Source organism: Phyllostomus discolor, chromosome 1, assembly GCF_004126475.2.
Source record: "Phyllostomus discolor isolate MPI-MPIP mPhyDis1 chromosome 1, mPhyDis1.pri.v3, whole genome shotgun sequence".
NCBI lineage: Eukaryota > Metazoa > Chordata > Mammalia > Chiroptera > Phyllostomidae > Phyllostomus > Phyllostomus discolor.
In genome coordinates, this window is record NC_040903.2 from 146,221,238 (window position 1) to 146,241,746 (window position 20,509).

At 43.6% G+C, this 20,509-nt stretch overlaps 1 protein-coding gene and 1 non-coding gene across 2 annotated transcripts; both read right to left on the reverse strand.

The window, feature by feature from the left end:
- Positions 1–11,373: 11,373 nt before the first annotated feature.
- Positions 11,374–11,703, reverse strand: LOC114490380 (ribonuclease 8-like). Its single transcript, XM_028504349.1, has one exon. The coding sequence runs from the start codon at positions 11,701–11,703 to the stop codon at positions 11,374–11,376; it is 330 nt and encodes a 109-aa protein (XP_028360150.1).
- A 2,176-nt stretch (positions 11,704–13,879) lies between these two features.
- Positions 13,880–13,986, reverse strand: LOC114490392. The gene has a single exon (XR_003683951.1). It is a non-coding gene; the product is annotated as a U6 spliceosomal RNA (small nuclear RNA).
- Positions 13,987–20,509: the final 6,523 nt, after the last annotated feature.

Consider the following 20,509-nt stretch of genomic DNA (forward strand, 5'->3'; position numbering starts at 1 on the left):
TCTTCCCCGCTCTCCCGCAACCTCTTCCTCCTCCGCCCCGCCCTCCAGTGGGTAACTGCTACCCAGACCCTCGGAGGCCCGCCTAGCTGAAGATGCCCTTCTTTTCCCGCCGCTGGCCTCGCTCCGTGCGGGATCTGTTTAGTCCCCGCGGGGGACACCCCAGAGGCTGGGGCGTCCGTGAATTCCCAGGGACTGGAATCGTTTAGCAGCCGGAAGCCTCCGGTCTCTAACTCGCCGGGGAACCTCTTCTCCCTTCGGCTGCCAGACTCTGAAGAGACCCCCGCCCCCCAGGCCCCGGTGCGCCTTGGGTGGAGCGAAGGGCAGGGAAACCAGAGGATTCCTCCCACCCTCCGAAGACTTGCTGGCCCTCCTCTTTACCCTCTCTTCTCCTCAGTCCTGGAACGTTCGGTCTCTGACAATGGGCTCCTCTGTGCGGTCTGGGGAGGGCGGGAGCGTGGGGGGCAATTAGGGAGCTGTGCAGGCTTGGGGTGGGCATGGTGGCTGAAGCGGGGAAGGTTCCTCGGATCAGGATCCTCCTGTAAGAGTGTGCACTAACGCAAGCATTTTCTGAGTTCCTTTGTAGCTACCCTATCCCCTCTGCACCCTTATCTCTCCCATTTCTGCTAGTGGAGGGAAGGCGCCAGAACCTCATGATTTACTATTGGATATCAGAGCCTTCCCCTTTGTGGGGTGGCGATAGTCTTCCAGGACCACTGGGGCTCAGGGCGGTGGGGACGGCTGTCTGACACAGCAGATAAAGTGGGTGTAGGCTTATTAAGAAAGTTCTAGCCTCACCCACTCGCTCGCTCTCGGATGGGCGGATGGAAAATGAAAGCCCAGCGAGGGTCCCACAGGAGGGTTGGGGGAAGTTAGACATAGTAAGGAGATGTGTTGTCCCTTCCTCTGAGCGGACGCTGGAAGCTCTGCAGGGGCAGGTGGGGTGGAGGGTAGGGATGGGAGGTAGGAGTGGGTGGTGCTTCCAAAGGGTGGGAATTTGAGAGGAGAATACAAAGCCAAATACCTCGGCTGGGTAGCTCAGTTGGTTAGAGCTTCCTCCCTATGTGTCAAGTTGCTGGTTGGATCCTGGGTAGGGAGGGGCACATACAAAAGTCAGCTAATGAATGCATGAATGAGTGGAAAAACAAATCTCTCTCTTTCTGTCTCTGTCTCTGTTTCTGTCTCTGTCTCTGTCTCTCTCTCTTTCATCAATCAATAAAAATTAAAAAGCCACATAGTTCTCAGAGAGGAGTTTGAGGCCATGTGCCACTGCAGCTAAGGGGTGGCGCTTGGAAAGCATCCTGCCAGGGGATGCAGCTCCTAAGAAGCCAGGAGGCCAGAATTTCTGGGCAGTTCTTGGAACAGCTGGAGAAGAGGACGTTGCTTAGATGTAATGGCTCTTCTCGCACCTCCTTAGAAAGCTAAACTCCACACTTTTTCTGCTCCACTGGATCTGTAAAAGAGGTGAGAGGTTTTTTGGGTTTTTTTTTTTTTTTTTGAGGCAAGGTCTCTCTACTCCATAGTGTCAAAAGATTAATCTAGAACAGCAAGCCCTAGTGACTATCTTTCCAGCAGAGTTAGAGACCAGGAGTTTGAACTCTTTTCTGTCAACGGGTTACGAGGCCCTGAGTCAGGAAGACTCTCCAGCTTCCTTAGGGTTAGTGCCTGGGAACTGGGAGAGTGTGATTTTGCTACCCCCTGGTGTTCACTGGGTAAATGTTGCCCAATAGCTGGTTCCAGAGGCCAACGCTTAAGAAACTTTCTTAGAGGATATGCAGTTGACTCCGAACGCTGCTGCAATAAAAAATCCATATACAACTTTTGACTCCCCTAAAACTTAAGTCGTTTCTCAGTATTGGAGGAAGGTTGTTTCCAGGAACCCCCATTAATACCAAAATCCATGGATGCTCAAGTCCACCATATAAAATGGCCAAACAATGCAGTTGGTCTTCTGCATCCTTAGACTACCAATCTTGGATGGGAACAGTACAGGTATTTAGGAAAAAATCTGAGTATAAGTGGACAAGGGCAGTTCCAACCTGTGTTGCTCAAGAGTCAACTGTATTATGAAACTTATTCACTTGTTTCAAACCCAGTTCATCCATTCTTAGTATTGAGGCAGTCCGAACCTTCCTTTACCTGGTCTTAAATTCCTTATATTGAATCAAATTGTTTGGGAAACAGTTGGTAGAGCCTAAGGCTCCCACAATTAGAATGTGGAATATAAATTAAGCTGGCTGTGGGAGTCCATGAACTCCTGGAAAAAAGGCGTGGATCATTTTTCTCCCCTATGGAAAAAAAAGAAGAGTCATTGAAAGTCTTTGAGCTTGTAGTGTGAAGGGAGTTCCGTGCAGGGTCTGGGATCTGGTGACTCCTTTCCAGGAGTTGTTTCCATCTGTGATAAATTAGAAAGGTTTATTTTATTAAGTATAGTGGTTAAATACCATTTTCTTAAGAATGCAGGCTCTACCTCAGAGTATGTAGGTGTGGTACGTGTTTGTGTGCACTATAGGGTGCATGTCGATGTGTATGTTTTTGGGAGATGTGAAAGGGGAAGATTATGAGGCATTGGGGATGGAGCAGGTTTAGAAGCCCTCTCCTGCCTTCACGAACAGTTCTCATCATATTTCATCAATTTCAGATTCTTTGGGGCTTATCAAGTTCCCATTTCACAGATGCAGTGCTGGCTTATTGAAGTTAAATAACTTGCTGTAAACTATACAGTAGGTGGAGAAACCAGGATTTGATCCCAAGCAGCCTAACTCTAGAGCCTTCATTCCCAACCACTGACCTACAGGGTTTCATCTTAGCCGTCCAAGTCCATAAAAGAAACACTTTGAACACTATGCCACCTCTTTCACCACCTAGCCATCATGTTTAAAGGTGATAACTTTATTTTTATAGTAGCCAGTCCTGAAAAAATTTATAAAAGTGATAGATATATCCCTGTGGATCAGAGAATAAAAGCTATTTTTTTTCTTTAGACTTGTTCTGGGGTGTTATAGTTAAAATAATCCCCAAGAAATTTCCAATATGGTTCTTATAGGGAAGGAGTGTCATCCTGACATGAGAGTATGTAGAAGAAACATTGTGTCTGTAATGTTTATTATCTAGTTTGTGTACACCAAGGGACACGACTACCATTGTACGTAGTATTGGGGCTCTAGGCTGCTCCCTATTTGTCCACTTGGAGAGTAGCAGCAACTAATGAAGGACCACAAAGGGGAATTTTAGGGACAGGAAGGGACAGACTTGAGAGAATATCTTCTTGTTTCCTCTGCCTTCCAAAAATGGGGGCCACACCTTACTTATCTTAGGATAAGAAATCTGTGCAAGATACATACTTTAATCCTATTTTTAAATTCCCCTTAGTTTTTGTTTTATTTTATTGTTAAGATTCCTTTAAAAATTTATACTTTTTTCTCTGAACTAGATGTTGCCAAAGTCCATGGCACCAACATCTTGCCTGTGCTAGCACATTTGTTTCCACACTTGTCTAAATGTTCCAAACATCCACTCTCACCTCCTTATAAATCACTGGCAGCACCCTTGCCAGAGTGGTCTTCCAAAAACCTCAGTCAGATCACATCAACCCTTTCCAATGGTGATGACTCCTTTCTGCCTATTTCTGCAGCCTCATTTCTTACCCTGAGTCAGAAACTACTAGTAACCCTCCAGCCATTATGGCCTTTCAGGTCTTCAAATATGCCTTCCTTATTCCTAATTTGGGGCTTTTTTACTCACTTTTCCTTCTGCCTGCGGGCCTCATTTCACAATTCTAGTGGCTGGCTCTCATCCTTCAGTCCTGCTCTCATCCTTCAGTCCTAACTAAAGTGTTGCATTTTCATCTTCTCTGTATTGTTCCAATTTTAGTATATGTGTTGCCGAAGCGAGCCCCAAAGTGTTGCGTTCTCAATTGTCTTCCCTGACTACCTGGTCTAGTGTTCCCATTGCCTCCTGATAACATTATTTTGTTTTTTTCTTCACAGCATTATCTCTACTTGATTATGTATTTATTTGTTTATTTTCTGTTTCTCATAAGCCCACCTTCACCACTACACATTTTATTTTAAAAAATATTTTATTTATTTATTGCCAGAGAGAAGGGAAGGAATGGAGAAAAAGAGGGAGAGAAACATCAATATGTGGTTGCCTCTTGTGTGCCCCCAGCTGGGGGTCCTGGCCTGCAACTCAGGCATGTGCCCTGACTGGGAATTGAACCAGAGGCCCTTTGGTTCAGGAGCCAGCACTCAATCCACTGAACCACACCAGCCAGGGAATCCACTACATATTTTAAAATACGCTTGATGAACTCAGAGACCTTGTCTATTTTGTCACTGCTGTACCTAGACAGTGTCTAAATTGGTCCCCAGAGATATCACCCCTCCAGGTAAAGACTGTAAGGAGAGCAGAAAGCCCCACAGACCAAGACTGGTGGTGGAAAACAAGTGAGAAGTAAAAACCAGGCTAAGGCTTGGGGTCTGCTGCTTAGCTTTCTTTCTTTAGCCCTCACAAGTTGTTTTTTATCTTTGGTTCATATTTGCGAGTGGGAGATGCACAGGGTGAAATTAAAAGCAAGTGTGGAACAGCTTCTGGGTTGGATGTAGATTCACTGGGCTGGGAGACTCTGGAGGAAGCATAGTTTGGAGAGGGAGTTCTGGAAAGCCTCCACATTCATGTATGGACTTTATTGATATAACCCAATGAAAACGTAGTTTCATGTTCTGTTTTCTTCACGTGGCACTGCCCACACTTATTTCCACATGTCAGTGTGATTTTTGTGTGTTTGTCTTCAGTTAAAGTGATAAATTGATGCTTCAATTAAAGTGTCAAATAGTTCCCTTATCATTTTGTAGTCATTCTCAATTTTGAGGAATTGTATTATTTTTTTATTTTATTTTTTAATTACAGTTTGAATAATATTTTGTATTAGCTTCACAGTGTAGTGGTTAGACAATCATATACTGAACCAAATGGTACCCCTGGTATTTTGAATACACCCCTGGCACCGTACATAGTTATTAGAATATTATTGACTATATTCCCTATGCTGTACTTTACATCCTGGGATTATTGTGTGACTACCATTTTTTTACTTCTTAAGCCCTTCACCTTTTTCACCCAGTCTGCCCCCCCAACTACCCTCCTTTCTAGCAACTATCAGTCTATTTTCTCTGTATCTATAAGCCTGTTTAGATTGTATTATTTCTAATTTTTTTCTCTTACACAAAGAAAAGTGTTAGCAGATTTGCATAAATTTACTCCTCCTCACTTTGACTTACTTCCATTTAGCCTAGTTTAGCAAGTGGAATTATTGGATCAAACAGTAGGAGCCATTTTATAGCTCTCGCTATTACCTAATGAGGCAATACAGGGTGGGGCAAAAGTAGGTTTACAGTTGTAAGTCGGTAAAGCAGTTTATGCTTGTATATTATTTATTAATTATTGTATTATTTTCCATACAAACAACTGTAAACCTGCTTTTGCCCAGTCCTGTATTAGGAGGGCATAGGTAATGAAACCCCTAAAACATTGAAAAGGCTGAGCGTGAAGAGGAATTGGATTCGTTCTGAGTGGCTCAAGTGCTAGGGCATCATGAGTTGCTGCAGTGACAGAGATGTAGATTGGGTTCCATAACGGGAATTTTTAAAAATTTTGTTTATTTTTAGAGAGAGAGGGAGGGAGAAAGAGAGGGAGAGACACATCAATGTGTGGTTGCCTCTTTTGCACCCCCGACTGGGGACCTGGCCCACAACTCAGGCATGTACCCTGACTGGGAATTGAACCGGTGACCCCTTGGTTTGCAGGCTGTCTCTCAATCCACTGAGCCACACCAGCCAGGGCAAGGGGAATTTTTAATATTTAGAGCTGCCTGAAAATGGCGCAGGCTGTCTCCTGGTAGTGGATTCCCCCTCTCTGAAGATTTTAAAGCACAATGAGAAAGTTTTGAAGGAAATTATAAACTTTCCAGATTTGTGATGTGTGTATTTTCCTAGCCCCATTCCTTTGCTCTGAAAACAAATGCTGTTAAACAAACATGTGTGAAGATGTGACATGTGCGAGGTATGTCTAGTGGCAGCCCAAGCCCTCACTGGAAGGCTCTTAGCTGTCTCCAGCAGCCAGCAAGCCAGGAATTGTGCCAACATGAGGTCAATGAAGACAAGCCCACAGTCTTCAGAACTACTACACAGGTGGGTACAGATTTATCTTCATTTCTTTGACATCCCCTTTCCTGGACTCATTGTGCACTTACAGGTCTCTGCCTGCACTCCTCCCATCCGTGTCACAGAACTTCCAGTATGCTGTACTGTGCCTCCAAAAGCTCCCAAGTCAAACCGGGCACCCACGTGACTGATTCCAAGTAAGTATTACATGATCATGTCTTGTTTTTACTTCTGCCAAAACTTAAGTGTACTTTAAATGAGGAGTTTTGGTCCCCAAATAATCTGTAATTAGTGGAATATAATTCCACTAACATAACTTGACCTCCACAGCAAGAACATGTGTGTGTTTACATACACACACACACACACGGCCTGATTTTATTGAAGGAATCAGTTGCTTGTCAATCTGTTGTTTTTAGTTTTTGTTATTTCACCAAATAAGGATACCTATTTGGTGAAATAGATATAAGGATATCTATTTAAGGATACCTTATTTGGTGAAATGATGTCTGAAAACTCCAAGTTTGGCTAGGGAAGAAAAGCCTCTTTTGAGGATGGGGATTCAAACATAGTCTCTGAGTTTTACTTTTTTTTGGAGTATATTTTGCTGAATTCCTCCACCACCACCACCACACTGGCCTCAGGGAAGTACACTTCTCTTTCTCAGTTCCTCTAGAATCCAAAGGGAGACCCCCTTTAAATTGGCAGGATAACCCACCTGAAGGCAGCACAGTGCAGAGGAAGGGGGCACTGAGGAGAGGTACAGTTCTGGGTTTAATTCCAGTGCCACCACTGCCAGCTGTAGGCCTTGATCCGGGCTATTGCATCATCAGTGGCCGCCCTCCCTCTTAAAAGCTCAGTAAAAGCCACAAACATGAGAACACCAGGGAATAAGATCACCGAAGCTAACTGCATAGTGCAGATGAAAACGACACAGAAAGTGGACTGGTTTTGCAATGGCAATGTGAGTTTTTTAATATGTACCTTTTGTGCCCAGAAAAGAATTTCAGAGGGCTACTTTGGCTTTTTAATATTTATTTTCCCTGTATTAAAAATGAAAATTAGAAGCCCAGTTCTTCCTTAAGCTTTTTTAATTAAAAATAAGTATTTTAAAAATATATTGATTTGAGAGACAGACAGAGAGAGAAAATCAAGCTGTTGTTTCACCTTTGCATGCATTAATTGATTGATTCTTGCATGTGCCCTGACTGAGGATCAAACTTGCAACCTTGGTGTGTTGGGATGATTCTCCAAGAAACTGAGCTACCCACCTAGGACCTAAGCTTTTATATTTAACTTACAAACAAGTACATTTTAATCTCTTTAAAGGGTTGTATTTGATGACTATCTGATACCACTTATAAATGTAGTTAAAAAGACTCATTTAAACAAATTTAAAATATATTTTATAAATTCAAATTATTTCATGCCCTTATAAAGTAATTTGGTCATCTGAGCTAACCAACAAAACATTTGAGAAAACCTAAAAAGCTCTTACAAATCTAACGATTTATAAATATGGTGGTTCAATTCCTTTTTTCTTATTAAATTTTTTAAAAAGATTTTTTTATTTACTTTTAGAGAGTGAGGAAGAGAGGAAGAAAGAGAGGGAGAGAAACACTGAAGTGTGAGAGAGATACATCTAATATTTGCCTCTCACATGCCCCCAACTCGGGACCTGGCCTGCAACCCACACATGTGGTCTGACAGGGAATGGAACTGGCAACCTTTCAGTTCGCAGGCTGGTGCTCAATTCAATAAGCCACACCAGCCAGGGCTGGTTTACTTCTTAGGTTTTCTTAAATGTTCTAAAACTGCTTTTAAAGGAAAGTTCTATTTCAAATCACGTGTCTAAACCAATTACACATTTTAAATTAGAATTACAAGGCCAGTTTGTTACTATAACAGACTAAATTAATGCAAAAACCTAAAATACCAAATATGCACGAATTCCTTAATATGAACATACTGACGTTATGTTTGATTCTCTTAAATATTTCATCCTAACTTACAGTTTTCTCTATATTAAAACAAACTTACCCACCAGGAAATAATTATGTCATCCTAAATGGCTGAGGAGCCCCTTCCCAGGTGACTTTTTGGAAACAGGTCTTCAGTGGCCCAGAGAGCGTAACCAGCAGAGATTTGTCCCAAGGCTTTTGGAAAATTCTTCTCAAGCCTCCAAGTGCTCCACTGAGCCCTGTTTTATGGACACTGTGTCATTACTTTCTGAATGAGCCAATTTCACAGCCCAAGGCCCCTAGATTCAAATTACACTCCATCTAATTCTTCAACCTACACACGGAAGTCAGAAACTCCTACCCAGGTTGCTACACCACTTGCTTAGATATAATTAATCTATTTAAGGATTCATTCTACTCTGAATTCTTTCCAGCCTCTAGGGCAACAACTCCTACAGATGGCTGAATTTCTCCTGGTTTGCCTAACTCTGGTCACAGACCTAATGTTACACCAGAGACATGTAACAGGAAGATTAACATATAACAGAGAATGGGCTTTGGGTTAGGATGAATGAAACTCTGGGGAAGGTGGGAGGAAGAAGTTATGGAATTCATTATACTCTTCTGTTGTTCGATATGTTTCAAATGTGTTCTTTTTACCTGCCTCTGAAGCCAGACAGGTAATTCTTTTTTTGTTTTTTTAGGATTTTATTTATTTATTTTTAGAGAGAGGGGAAGGGAAGAAGAAAGAGAGGGAGACAAGCATCAATGTGTGGTTGCCTCTCAAGCACCCCCTACTGGGGACCTGGCCCGCAACCCAGGCATGTGCCCTGATTGGGAATCAAACTGGCAACCCTTTGGTTCACAGGCCAGCACTCAATCCATTGAGCTACACCAGCCAGGGCTAGACAGTGAATTCTTGATTGCAACAACTTAAGTGTGTTTGCCTGGCTCCAAATCAAACCTTCCTCCAAAGCCATAACAAACATTGGGCACATATTAGGAACCTAGAGATATGTGGAAAAAGGAAAACTCAAGAACTGCTGTGCTCCCTTAAGCCAGTACCTGGGATAGATGGGAATTACTGGAGAAACAAACAAACAAACAAACAAACAAGATGAGCTGACACAGGTGTCTGTTAGATTTAGACCTTGAATGATGGGATATGATGTTTCCACTAACCAAGACTGAGAGACTGCGGGAGCAGGGGCAAGTTTGGAAGCCAGGCAGATCTGACCTTGGTTCTGAGTGTTTTTCTTAAGATGGCTGCAGGACACTGAGGAGGCTAGTAACAGTAGATAGATGGAGATATGTGCTTGGAACTTGGGAGATCAGGGCTGAATCATGGAAGCAAACCAAGTCACTCAAGATAGGGCGGTTTGAGCTAAGAATAGGGCCCTGAGAAACACCATCATTTAAGGTGCAGACAGAGGAAGTGGAGCCTGCCCACGGCATGGCACTGAGGTGAAGACAGAGGGGTAGAAGAATGTTGTTTGTCTCTCACTTCCAGTCTGTCTTCCTTGGTCGGTCAGAAGCACTGGGGTGGGTAAATAGTGACGCTGGTGGGCAGAGCACGGTATGGAGAGGCCTCCTGGATGCTGTAGGGAGCTATATTTGGGGTGATGGTGTGGATGTGGTGGGTAGCAGGAGCTCACTCTGCCTTAGATCTTTTTTTCTAGAAAGCAGGGAGGGGTGTTGGGAGTCAGAATTTGGATTCTGTGCATTCTCTGCCACATTACATTTCACCAATCGTCCTTTCCTTATTCTGAGCCCTAGTCTGTGAAGGAAAATCTTTCTAAATATGGGAGGGGGTGTGTGTGGAGGCAGAGTCGGCAGAGGGAAGAAAAGGGGCTGGTTTACTGTGTACGTGTGTGTTTGTGTGCTATGCACACACGTGTGAGTGCATATTTCTATGTATGTATGTATGTGTGTCTTATGTTGATATTTTTGTGTGTGTATTATATGTGTATGTTTTTCTCTGTGTGAGTATATATCAAGATAAGTATAGAAATTGAGAGGCAGCATTGAAAAACTCTTATGCTAATTTTATAGAATGATTTTATGTTAATTGAATCCAATAATATAAAATCTGACCATGGGTTTTCTATGTCTGTATGTTCTATTTTATTTTATTGTATTTTATGGAATTACTGGTCTGAGGCAGATTTGCCTACAAAACCAGTCTTTCACCACAGTTAGTTAAAGAAGCACTAGTTAGGACCAGATCACGATTCTTAGAAGGTCTTGATTCTGATATTCCCAAGGGAGAGAAATTCACTTAAGGAGTCTGAGGTTCCTGCTCTGGATCATATCGATGAGGTGTGAGGTCAGGTGTTGAGGACAAGCAAGGGGGTCAGGCCCCAGGCGTGACTGACATCCCAGGGCTTAGCCTGCTCTTCTCCTTCCTCCCCTTCATGTGAAATGGGACCACCAGGCAGTTCTCAACGGGGTGGATAGCAGAGTCCAGGCTGCTCCTCTAAGCTCAAGCCTGCTCAGGGTATTGCCCTCTCTCCTGTCTGCCAGACAAGTGAAGTTGACACCTCACAGAGATAAGAAGGGGTTTTCCAAACCCCCATGCTTTGCCCCAGACAGTAACACACCCTCGGTCAGGAAGAGCAGTCTTTTATTGGAGCAAAAAAAGCAGACACATAATCGTTGCAGATTCTCCTGCCCTCCTTCCTGAGATAATCTCCCTTGCCTGGGGTCCCTCTGAACTGTCTAACCACAGCCCTTCTAACACCCTGACCTCAGTTTGTATTTGTAACTTTATATTTTTCTTTTTTAAGGTAGTCTCCAAAATTATATATGCCGTAGACCCCACCAAACCTGGACCCACCCTGCTGACTGGGATCCTTAGGGCTGGACGGGCCACATGGTGTTACACACTCAGAAAGCAATACAAGCAGCAGTGAAGGGCTAACGAGAACCACCTCTCTTCCCTCATAGTTTAAGGCACCCATAAAACTCCCTTTGGAATTAAGAGTATGTGCAGCTGGGTGTGTGGGAGAGAAGTGGTATTTGCAAAGCAGCTAAGGATTAGTAAAGAACTCAAGGGAGGAAATACAGCAGCAGCAGCGTCAGGAGTCTGCAGAGCTTGGGGTGAGAGACACACCTGGCTTTAGATAACGTTATCCAAGGGCACAGAAACCAGCAGGTACCTTGTGCCATCCTTCTGTGGTGAAGGGTCACAGCCATGACAAAGAATGCTTCTCTGTGTACCTGCAATCTCAGTACCTCCCCACATGGAGCTCTCACATGGTCAGGGACACAGGCTTCTGGCTCTGGTGGCAGCTTTCGTGACTGTTCTTGCAGCCTGTGATGGGGGTCTGGCAAGCGGCGGCCACACTGGAGAAGGATTCATGCAGGAAGGTGTTGAGGCTCTTACAGTGTTTTGTGTGCTTGTTGTTGTTGTTGCCCATTGCCATTTTGCATTCCCGGGGGCTGGGCTGCACATGCTGGGTGTCAAAGCACTGAGCTGAGGTCATGTGTTTGCATTTGGCGCTGACTGGGACCTCAGCCACCCACAGCCCCAGGAGCAGGAGCAGCAGCAGAGGGCAGAATCTCGCTCTGGCTGGTGCCATCTCTCCTAAGTGGGACAATGGCACAGAGGAAGAGTTTCATGAGTGAGTAGGTCACCATGGGGCATGGGGGTTCTGCTAGCCCTTCTAAGAATTTCATACCCTCAGTCAACCATTGCAGAGCTCTTGCAGCCTCGAATATTTAAGAACATCGTTGGCATTTTATTGTTCAATTTCAGGAGGTCATATGCTTTTTATGCTCCCAATGAAAATTTACATTGTTCATCCCTCAAAATAATTTTATGATGTATGATTACTTTTTTAACATATGAGCAAACTGAGACTCAGAAAACTTAAAGAATTTCCCCATCATTGCACAGTTAGAGTGTATCAAATACAGGATTTTAATCAAGGCCTCTTGGCTTCCAAAGCCCCTATTCTTTCTCAGTGTTTCTTCTTTGAAACTCTGGGAAGTCAGACCACAAAAGGAAACTAATCTTGGAAGAAAAATAGGCCACGGGTCCATGCCTCACTCTCCCAGCTTGGCACAGGCGTTCCTGAAAGAGTCAATGTTAAGGTCGTGGAGCCAGGTTAATTCCTGTCTGTTCTCACTGAAGCTGGATAAACAGTCACTCCCAGCAGGGGGATCACTGCTCCAGCCAGCAAAGCAGTGTGGTGAATTGGGTTCTTTCCATGGCTGACGTTTTGCCCTGTTGGATAAAGTTGTGGGATGATGGAGGGTCAGAGCTGGAAGAGTCCTTAGAGATCATCTCAGTCAACTCTGTATTTTACAGATGAAGGAACAGGAGGCCCTGACAGAGGAAGTGCCCTTCTCAGGGCCACCAGATGAGTGGCAGAGCTGGGGCCACGAGCTTCCTGACTTTCAGTCCATCCCTTTGGTCTAGCGCCAGGCTGAAAGGGGAAGGAGAAAGTTTTTTCCATGGAATTAGAGCGTAGTGAGTGTGTCTCTGTTTGTGGTTTCAGTGGTGTAAGAACATTGCCTTCAATAATTCTCTTTTAATCCTTCTGATAACATTTAAGAGAAAATCTCCCCATAAAGCAAGAAGGTAAATTCTTTCCAATAGGGACAACAGACCTCAGTCTGAGTTTTCACCTGAAAACAATTCTGAATAGAATTTTTAAACATTGGATGACACTCATATTTATTTTTACTTCTGTTTATTAAGTGACGCATATTTCTTGAAATATGGTGTCACACAGTTTCATTTTCAAAGTGTTATTTAAACTAAGTGAGTGCGTACTATTGAGTAAATTATATTCCTATATTGCTGGCAGTAAGTGGGTTTTGCAACAATTGTCAAGGGAGGAAGCAAATGACTTAAGCTGGGGAATTTGATTTGGCTATAGCCTCTCAGGTCTGAGTTGGTGTGTTAGACCTGATCCAGCCTCTCCATCTCTGGGGTTTGTGTGACTTCACTGTCTTTCAGATAAAATGCTCCTCAAAGTGGCAAAAATCATTTAGGCTTCTAAGATCTGCATTGCCAGATGGGAAACTTCTGGGAAGTTTGTCCTTCTGCTTTCAAGATGGAGCCTGGGTCACCAGCATAGCTCACTCTTCCCATGGTGGGGACCCCCTCATGCACTCCTCCCACAAAGTTAGTAGTTGATTCTTGAACTCAGCAGAACATTATCCACCAAGCAGCTGACTTGGGTCCCAGGGGGTAAATATATTTATCCAGGAAGTCATTTCTCTCCCACAGGCCCTCAGTAGAGCTTCTCCCATTGGGATGGAAGGATTACCAAGTGATTATTCATTAGCAGTGGGAGAGCCAAGCTTTGGAGTGAGGGGCTGGGCATGGCAGCAGGAGCCAAGGCTGGCAGAAACACTGGTGCCCACCAAGATGATTGACCACAAACTTTGCAAGCACTGAATCCAAGTAAGTTGTAAACATGCTTTCCCTCAAGTAGGTGCTGACCCAGCAGCTGGCCAGCCCCACTCAAGGAGGCCTGGGGAAGGGGTTTCTTTGATTGTGTATTCGATCCTCATCATTCGTCACAAGTCTTCCCAACTGTCATAGTCTCAGGGATGTTTTATACGTTAAGCTGTATAGGCTCAGTGCTTAGGGTCTGGGAAGTTTTCATGAGTCTATAATGTTTGGGATGGGAAAAAAATCTTGGCTCCAATACTGGAAAAGTCAACTGAAAAATCAAATTTAACATATTTACTTACCAGCTAGCTGCCACAGTGACATAAAGTAGATTTATTTATTTATTTATTTATTTTTGGGGAAGCTTCAAGAATTTGAGTGTCATCCTTGCACAAGAGCTGTGCTAATCTTCTTTGTATGGTTCCAGTTTTAGTATATGTGCTGCCAAAATGAGCATGATTTTATTTATTTTGAAATTTGGCACACATAAGATGTTAATTGCTTTGTAGAGTGATCTTATGTTAGATTTTCTTCTTTTAGAGGAATTCACAAGTACCACGATGGGAGAAGGAACAGTGCCAATCATAAGTTCCTGTAGTGAAATAATTTCAGAAGTAAAGCTTATTAAAAATAATTTCAGATACATTTTTATAAAAATGCTATTGAATGAGGAATATATATTTTATATATTCAATGTGGTGTGATGAAATGTTAAAGTGCCTAGTAAGGTATGGTGGTACCAAACATGGCCCTAGACATAATTCCCGCCATACTATTTAAGGGCCGTGCCAACACAGGGCTCTACAACAGCAACAGAAGGAAAGCAATAGTACTGAGCACCATTTATGAGCATATAATATGTACTTGGCACAGTGCTAGTTAATAGACAGCATTAAAAAAGTGCTTATTATATGCCAAGGCATTGTGATTTATATATAATTTTATATACAGAACAATATTATGTGATCCATGTTATTATCCCCACTTTACAGAAAAGGAATCTGAGGCTTAGAGAGGTTGAAGTCACAGGTTTAGTAAGTGGCAGGGCCAGAACTGAAAATGGAGTAAGTCTGACTCCAAAGTTATGTTGTCTCTCTCTGTCACACTGCTTTCCTATTTACTAATGGTTACCTTATGGGCTGGCAGTCACCTTGTGACCAAATTCTATTCTTTTTTTATTTAAAGATTTTATTTATTTATTTTTAGAGAGAGGGGAAAGGAGGGAGAAAGAGAGGGAGAGAAACTTCAATGTGTGGTTCTCTCTCGCACACCCCCAATTAGGGACCTGGCCTGCAACCCAGGCATGTGCTCTGACTGGGAATTGAACCGGAGACCCTTTGGTTCCCAGGCTGGCACTCAATCCACTGAGCCACACCAGCCAAGGCCAAATTTTATTCGAATGGACTGGTCTTCCTTTTGTCTCCTGGACATGTTTTGTTCCCTTCAACTTTACTTCTGTTTTTTTTTTTCTCTTTCCCTTTCCTGAGAGCCCTCCTCCAAATACTATTTGTCCTTCAGAGCTCAGCTGTATCATATCATCTTGATCATACATATGAGCCTCCCTGTACAACTTGACCTCAGGCTAAGCCCTCCAGAACATAACCTCGCTCAGCATTAACTCCTGGTGCCACTCATTAGGGTACCTTGTTTTGTAATTTCATTCTTACGTGAGTATCCAGTCTTCCCAATTAGATGGTAAATTCGTGGCTCAGGAGTCTGGTCCGTTCATGTTTCTCTGTCTCCATAATGCCAACACACCGACAGTGACTGTGTCGTCAACACAAAGAGTTTCAGTGTAATAATTTCTAAAATGCCTCTTGGTTCTAGCTCTCTATGAAACAAGAAGAAACATCGGAGTGTCAATACCCAGATTAGAAAGTAAGGAGGGGTCTTTCAGGGAAACCCCGAGGTAGTTCCTTCGAAAGAGGGCAGTAGATAATAAGCAATGATCCCTAAAGACCAGTTTTTTTAGGAGTGGGGGTGAGAGTGCCACAAAAGTCTGTCTGGGTTGCTGGCCTGAAGGACAGAAGCACCACGAGGAAGTCTTTGAACTACGAGTGCCACCCCCAGGGTGACTGTCAGACTTCATCCTGCATACAGCCTCCTGCTGGTGAAAGGCAGACTGCTCAGGGGACGGGGGTCCTGGAGGAGCTACGCTGGTGCAGGATGGGTCAGGGCCACTACAAGTGACCAGGAGGGACAAGAGGGAAATGAGACATACATTTTCTAAACCTCAGCTTGGATTTTGCGCGAGGTTGTCCAGCCTAGGTTCCTGGTCCCTCAGTGGAGGGCCAAGGCTGTGTAGGAGAGCGGGACCAAGGACCAACTGTGATGGATGAGCTGAAAGCTACGCTGCTCTGACATGGTACTTATGATGGGGTGTGAGAAGAACTGCTGCTGGTGCTGTTTTCCATTGGCACCAAGGCTCAGCCAAGGTGGGATGTGGAAGCCTTGAAGTAAAATTCACAAAGAGAAAAGCTGAACGATGGTGTAACATTGGCTTCAGGAGGCAGGTAGCTGCTGATAGTATCTTGTTTCTTTGGGCACAGCACGGAAGATTGTCAGCTGTCTGCCAACAGCGCACACCTCCATGAGATGGACCAGGTGGGGCCAGGACAGGTGACTGGAAGGAGCACCCCTAACAATGGATTACGCTGACATCCCTGCATCTGACCAGCTCTGGCTGTGAAACATGACTGCAATGCTAATTCAAAAATGAGATCAAGTTTGTGAATATTTAGCTCCCCACGTACTTTCTGAATATATACAGCAATATCCCTGGGAGAGAGAGAAGAGGGAAAAGAAGAGAACAGTGCAAACAGAATGAAAGTTTAGGAAGCTTAGAGGCAAGCTCAGGCTGGCAAAGCCCAGAGGGTAAAAAGGATGGGAGGACTGCAGGGCAGCATCCTGCTCCTGACTAATCGGAGAACAACAGGGCTACCTTGCCCTAGCTTCTCTGAATGTCCTCCTTGGTCTCCTTGTTGGGATCTGGGGTCTTGGCAATGAGGCAACAACCAGGGCAGGGGAGTGGGTTGGTCTCAGATTGAGATAGGAACCTTGTCAGAAGCTTCACAGGGAATTTCTCCAAGAGTGATTCTCCTTCAAGAGGGGCTCCTGGCTCTGAAGGCCCATGGCTATGAGATATCCTGGATTCTGAACTCTGAGCCTCATAGCTCTCTCACATGAAATTCAGTAGCCACATTCCTTCCAGGAAGCCTCACTCTGTTCCCAGGTTCACTTTGTTTACTATGTAGCTCTTTGGGGCCTTCTCAGGGAGCTGAAGACCACCATGATCTTGTCTCAGTGGGTGGTCTGTCTGCCTTTACTCCTGACTGTAGGATCTGTCCTCAAGGAGAGGATACAGCCTACATCCCAACCAGAGGTGAGGCATGTGGCTATCCTTACATGGGTTTTGTGTCCTTAACTCACTAGAAGCCTGTGGGCAGCATTTGGATCTCACAGAGATGACAAGGAAAACCATGATAAAAACAGCCATAGCTACCATTTACTAGGGTTTCAGTCACTATTCCATGTGCTCTGTGTCTATTTTCTTTTCTTTTTTAAAGTATATTTTATTGATTGTTATTACAGTTGTCTGAATTTTTTCCCCCTTTGACCCCCTGTGCCCTGTACCCCTCTTCCTTCCAGCAATCACCTGCCTTAGTTCATGTCCATGGGTCATGCACGTAAGGTTCTTTGGCTTCTTTAACAGTCCTCCTGTTTTATACCTACTGATTATGTTTTTTTTAATATATTTTATTGATTATGCTATTACAGTTGTCCCATTTTCCCCCTTCACTCCCCTTCACCCTGTACCCCCTCTCCCACCCATATCCCTCCCTTTAGTCATGTCCATGTGTCATACTTATAAGTTCTTTAGCTTCTAGATTTCCCATACTATTCTTACCCTCCCCCATCTATTTTCAAACTACAATCTATGCTACTTATTCTCTGTACCTTTTCCCCCTCTCTCCTCCTCCCACTCCCCTGTTGCTAACCCTCCATGTGATCTCCATTTCTGTGGTTCTGTTCCTGTTCTAGTTGTTTGCTTAGTTTCTTTTGGTTTTGCTTTAGGTGTGATTGTTAATAATTGTGAGTTTGCTGTCTTTTTACTATACATGTTTTTTCTTTATCTCCTTTTCTTAGATAAGTCCCTTTAACATTTCATATAATAAGGGCTTGGTGATGATGAACTCCTTTAACTTGACCTTATCTGAGAAGCACTTTATCTGCCCTTCCATTCTAAATGAGAGCTTTGCTGGATAGAGTAATCTGGGATATAGGTCCTTGTCTTTCATGACTTGGAATATTTCTTTCCAGCCCCTTCTTGCCTGTAAGGTCTCTTTTGAGAAATCAGCTGACAGTCTGATGGGAACTCCCTTGTAGGTTACTGTCCCCTTATCTCTTGCTGCTTCTAGGATTCTTTCCTTCATTTTTACCTTGGCTAATGTAGTTATGATGTGCCTTGGTGTGTTTCTTCTTGGGTCCAACTTCTTTGGGGCTCTCTGAGCTTCCTGGATTTCCTGGAAGTGTATTTCCTTAGCCAGACTGGGGAAGCTCTCCTTTATTATTTGTTCAAATACGTGTTCAATCTGTTGCTTTTCCTCTTCCCCTTCTGGTACCCCTGTAATTCAGATGTTGGAATGTTTAAAGATGTCCTGGAGGTTCCTAAGCTTCTCTTCGTTTTTTTAAATTCTTATTTCTTCATTCTTTCCTGCTTGTTTTTTTTTTTTCTTCCTTCTGGTTCACTCTATTGTTTTGAGCCCCAGTTTCCTTCCCATCACCATTGGTTCTCCGTGTATCTTCCTTCATCTCTTTTATGGTAACCTGCATTTTTTTCATGTAATTTGCGCCCAAATCAACCAATTCTGTGAGCTTCCTGATCACCAGTGTTTTGAACTGTGCATCTGATAGATTGGCAATCTCTTGGTTGCTCAGAAGGATGAGCCCTGGGGCATTGATCTGTTTTTTTGTTGGAGACATGTTGTTCCTGTTTTGGTGAGGGGTGGAGCCTTAGGTGTTCACCAGGGCTGGGTACCCCAGTCGCTAGGTTGTGACGTCGTTTGTGGGGACGGGGGCGGGAGGGAACACTGGCAGTAGCTCTGCTCTCCCGGGATCCCAGTCCCCTCCCTGGGATCCTAGGCTGCGCGCTCTGCCCTCGTTCACAATCGCAGCCTCACTGGGTCCGCCAGTTGCCGCTTGCGTACTCAGGGTCCACCCGCTGCGATCCTGCGTGCCCGGATGGCCTATGGATGGCTCACGTGCTCCTGGTTGCCCTCCGCGCCCAGTTCTCCCCGTTTTCCGTGCTCCACGACCCACGCCCGGCTGCTGCTTGTCTCCCCCCCTCCTACTGGTCTGGATGAATGGGTCTACTTCAACTTCTTGGCTGTCCGACTTCCATTCAGATAAATTCTCTATCAGTTCTAGGTGTTATTCTACCTCTAAATTGTTGTTGTTCTAATCTTGGTTGTACGTGGAGGTACGGTGTGTCCACCTATGCCTCCATCTTCCTGATTATGTTTTTTAATCCCTGCACCTTTTCCCCCATTCTTCCCCTTCCTTCTCCCAGCTGATAACTGTCCAAATGATCTTCTTACCTGTGATTCAGTTCCAGTTCCAGTTGTTTGCTTAGCTTTGTTTTTGTTTTTGTTTTCTTTTTAGATTCAGTTTTTGACAGTTGTGAATTTGTTGCCTTTTTAATGCTCATGGTTTTGATCTTCTTTTTCTTAAATAAGTCTCTTTAACATTTCATACAATAAGGACTTGGTGATGATGAACTCCTTTAGCTTTACCATATCTGGGAAGCACTTTGCCCTTCCATTCTAAATGATAGCTTTGCTAGATAATCTTGGTTGTAGGTCCTTCCTGAAGCACTTTGAATACTTCTTGTCAGTCCCTTCTTGCCTGTAAAGTTTCTTTTGAAAAATTATGGGAACTCCTTTGTAGATAACTCTCCACTTTTTTTCTTGCTGCTTTTAACATTCTCTCTTTATCTTTAACTATTGGCATTTGAATTATGATGCATCTTAGTGTGGTTCTCTTTGGGTCCAACTTGTTTGGAACTGTCTGTGTTCCTTGGACTTGCATGTCTATTTCCTTCACCAAATTATGGAAGTTTTCTTTCATTATGTTTTCAATTTCTTGTTCTTCCTCTTCTCCTTCTGACATCCCTATGATTTGGATGTTGGGATGTTTGGAGATGTCCCAGAGTCTTATTACACTATCCTTGTTGGTTTTTTTTTTTTTTTTTTTTGAATTCTTGTTTCTTCTTTTTGTACCGGTTGACTGTGTATTTCTTCCTTATGTTCCAAATTGTTGATTTGAATACTGGCTTCCTCCCTTTCCCTGTTGGTTCCCTGTAGATTTTCCTTTATTTCACTCAGTGTAACTTTCATTTCTTTCTTTATGTTGTTGCCATACTCAGTGAATTCTTTGAGCATCTTGATCACCAGTGTTTTGAACTCTGCATCTGGTAGGTTGGCTACCTCCATTTCATTCCGTTTTTTTTCTAGGGTTTTGTTCTGTTTTTTTTTTTTTTTTTTTTTTTTTTCATTTGGGCCATATTTCTTTGTCTCCTTAATTTGGCAGCCTCCTTGTGTTTGTTTCTGTATATTCAGTAGAGCTGCTTTGACTTCTTTAAAAGGTACCCATCTGCACGATTGTGGCTTCTTTTAATCCTTGGTTGTTGGACTTCTGTATGGTTCGATTTTCTGACAGTTCTAGGTGTTGTTTGTTTTGAGATTTAGTTGTAATTCTTTTTGTGGTTCTGTGAGGAGATGAAGTGTGTCTACCAATGCTTCCATCTTGACCAGAAGTTCAGTGTCTATTCTCTCTCTCTCTCTCTCTCTCACACACACACACACACACACACTCACACTCACTCATGTCAAGTAGCTTCCTACTGCCTTGGCCTCATGATTAACTTATTTTCTTCACTTGATTCTTGAAGAGAAATTCTGGTGAGAGACACACCCACAGAG

What these genes read in the sequence shown, in the direction of transcription:
- LOC114490380 (XM_028504349.1), bottom strand. Translation starts at nt 11,703, where the DNA reads ATGGCACCAGCCAGAGCGAGATTCTGCCCTCTGCTGCTGCTCCTGCTC.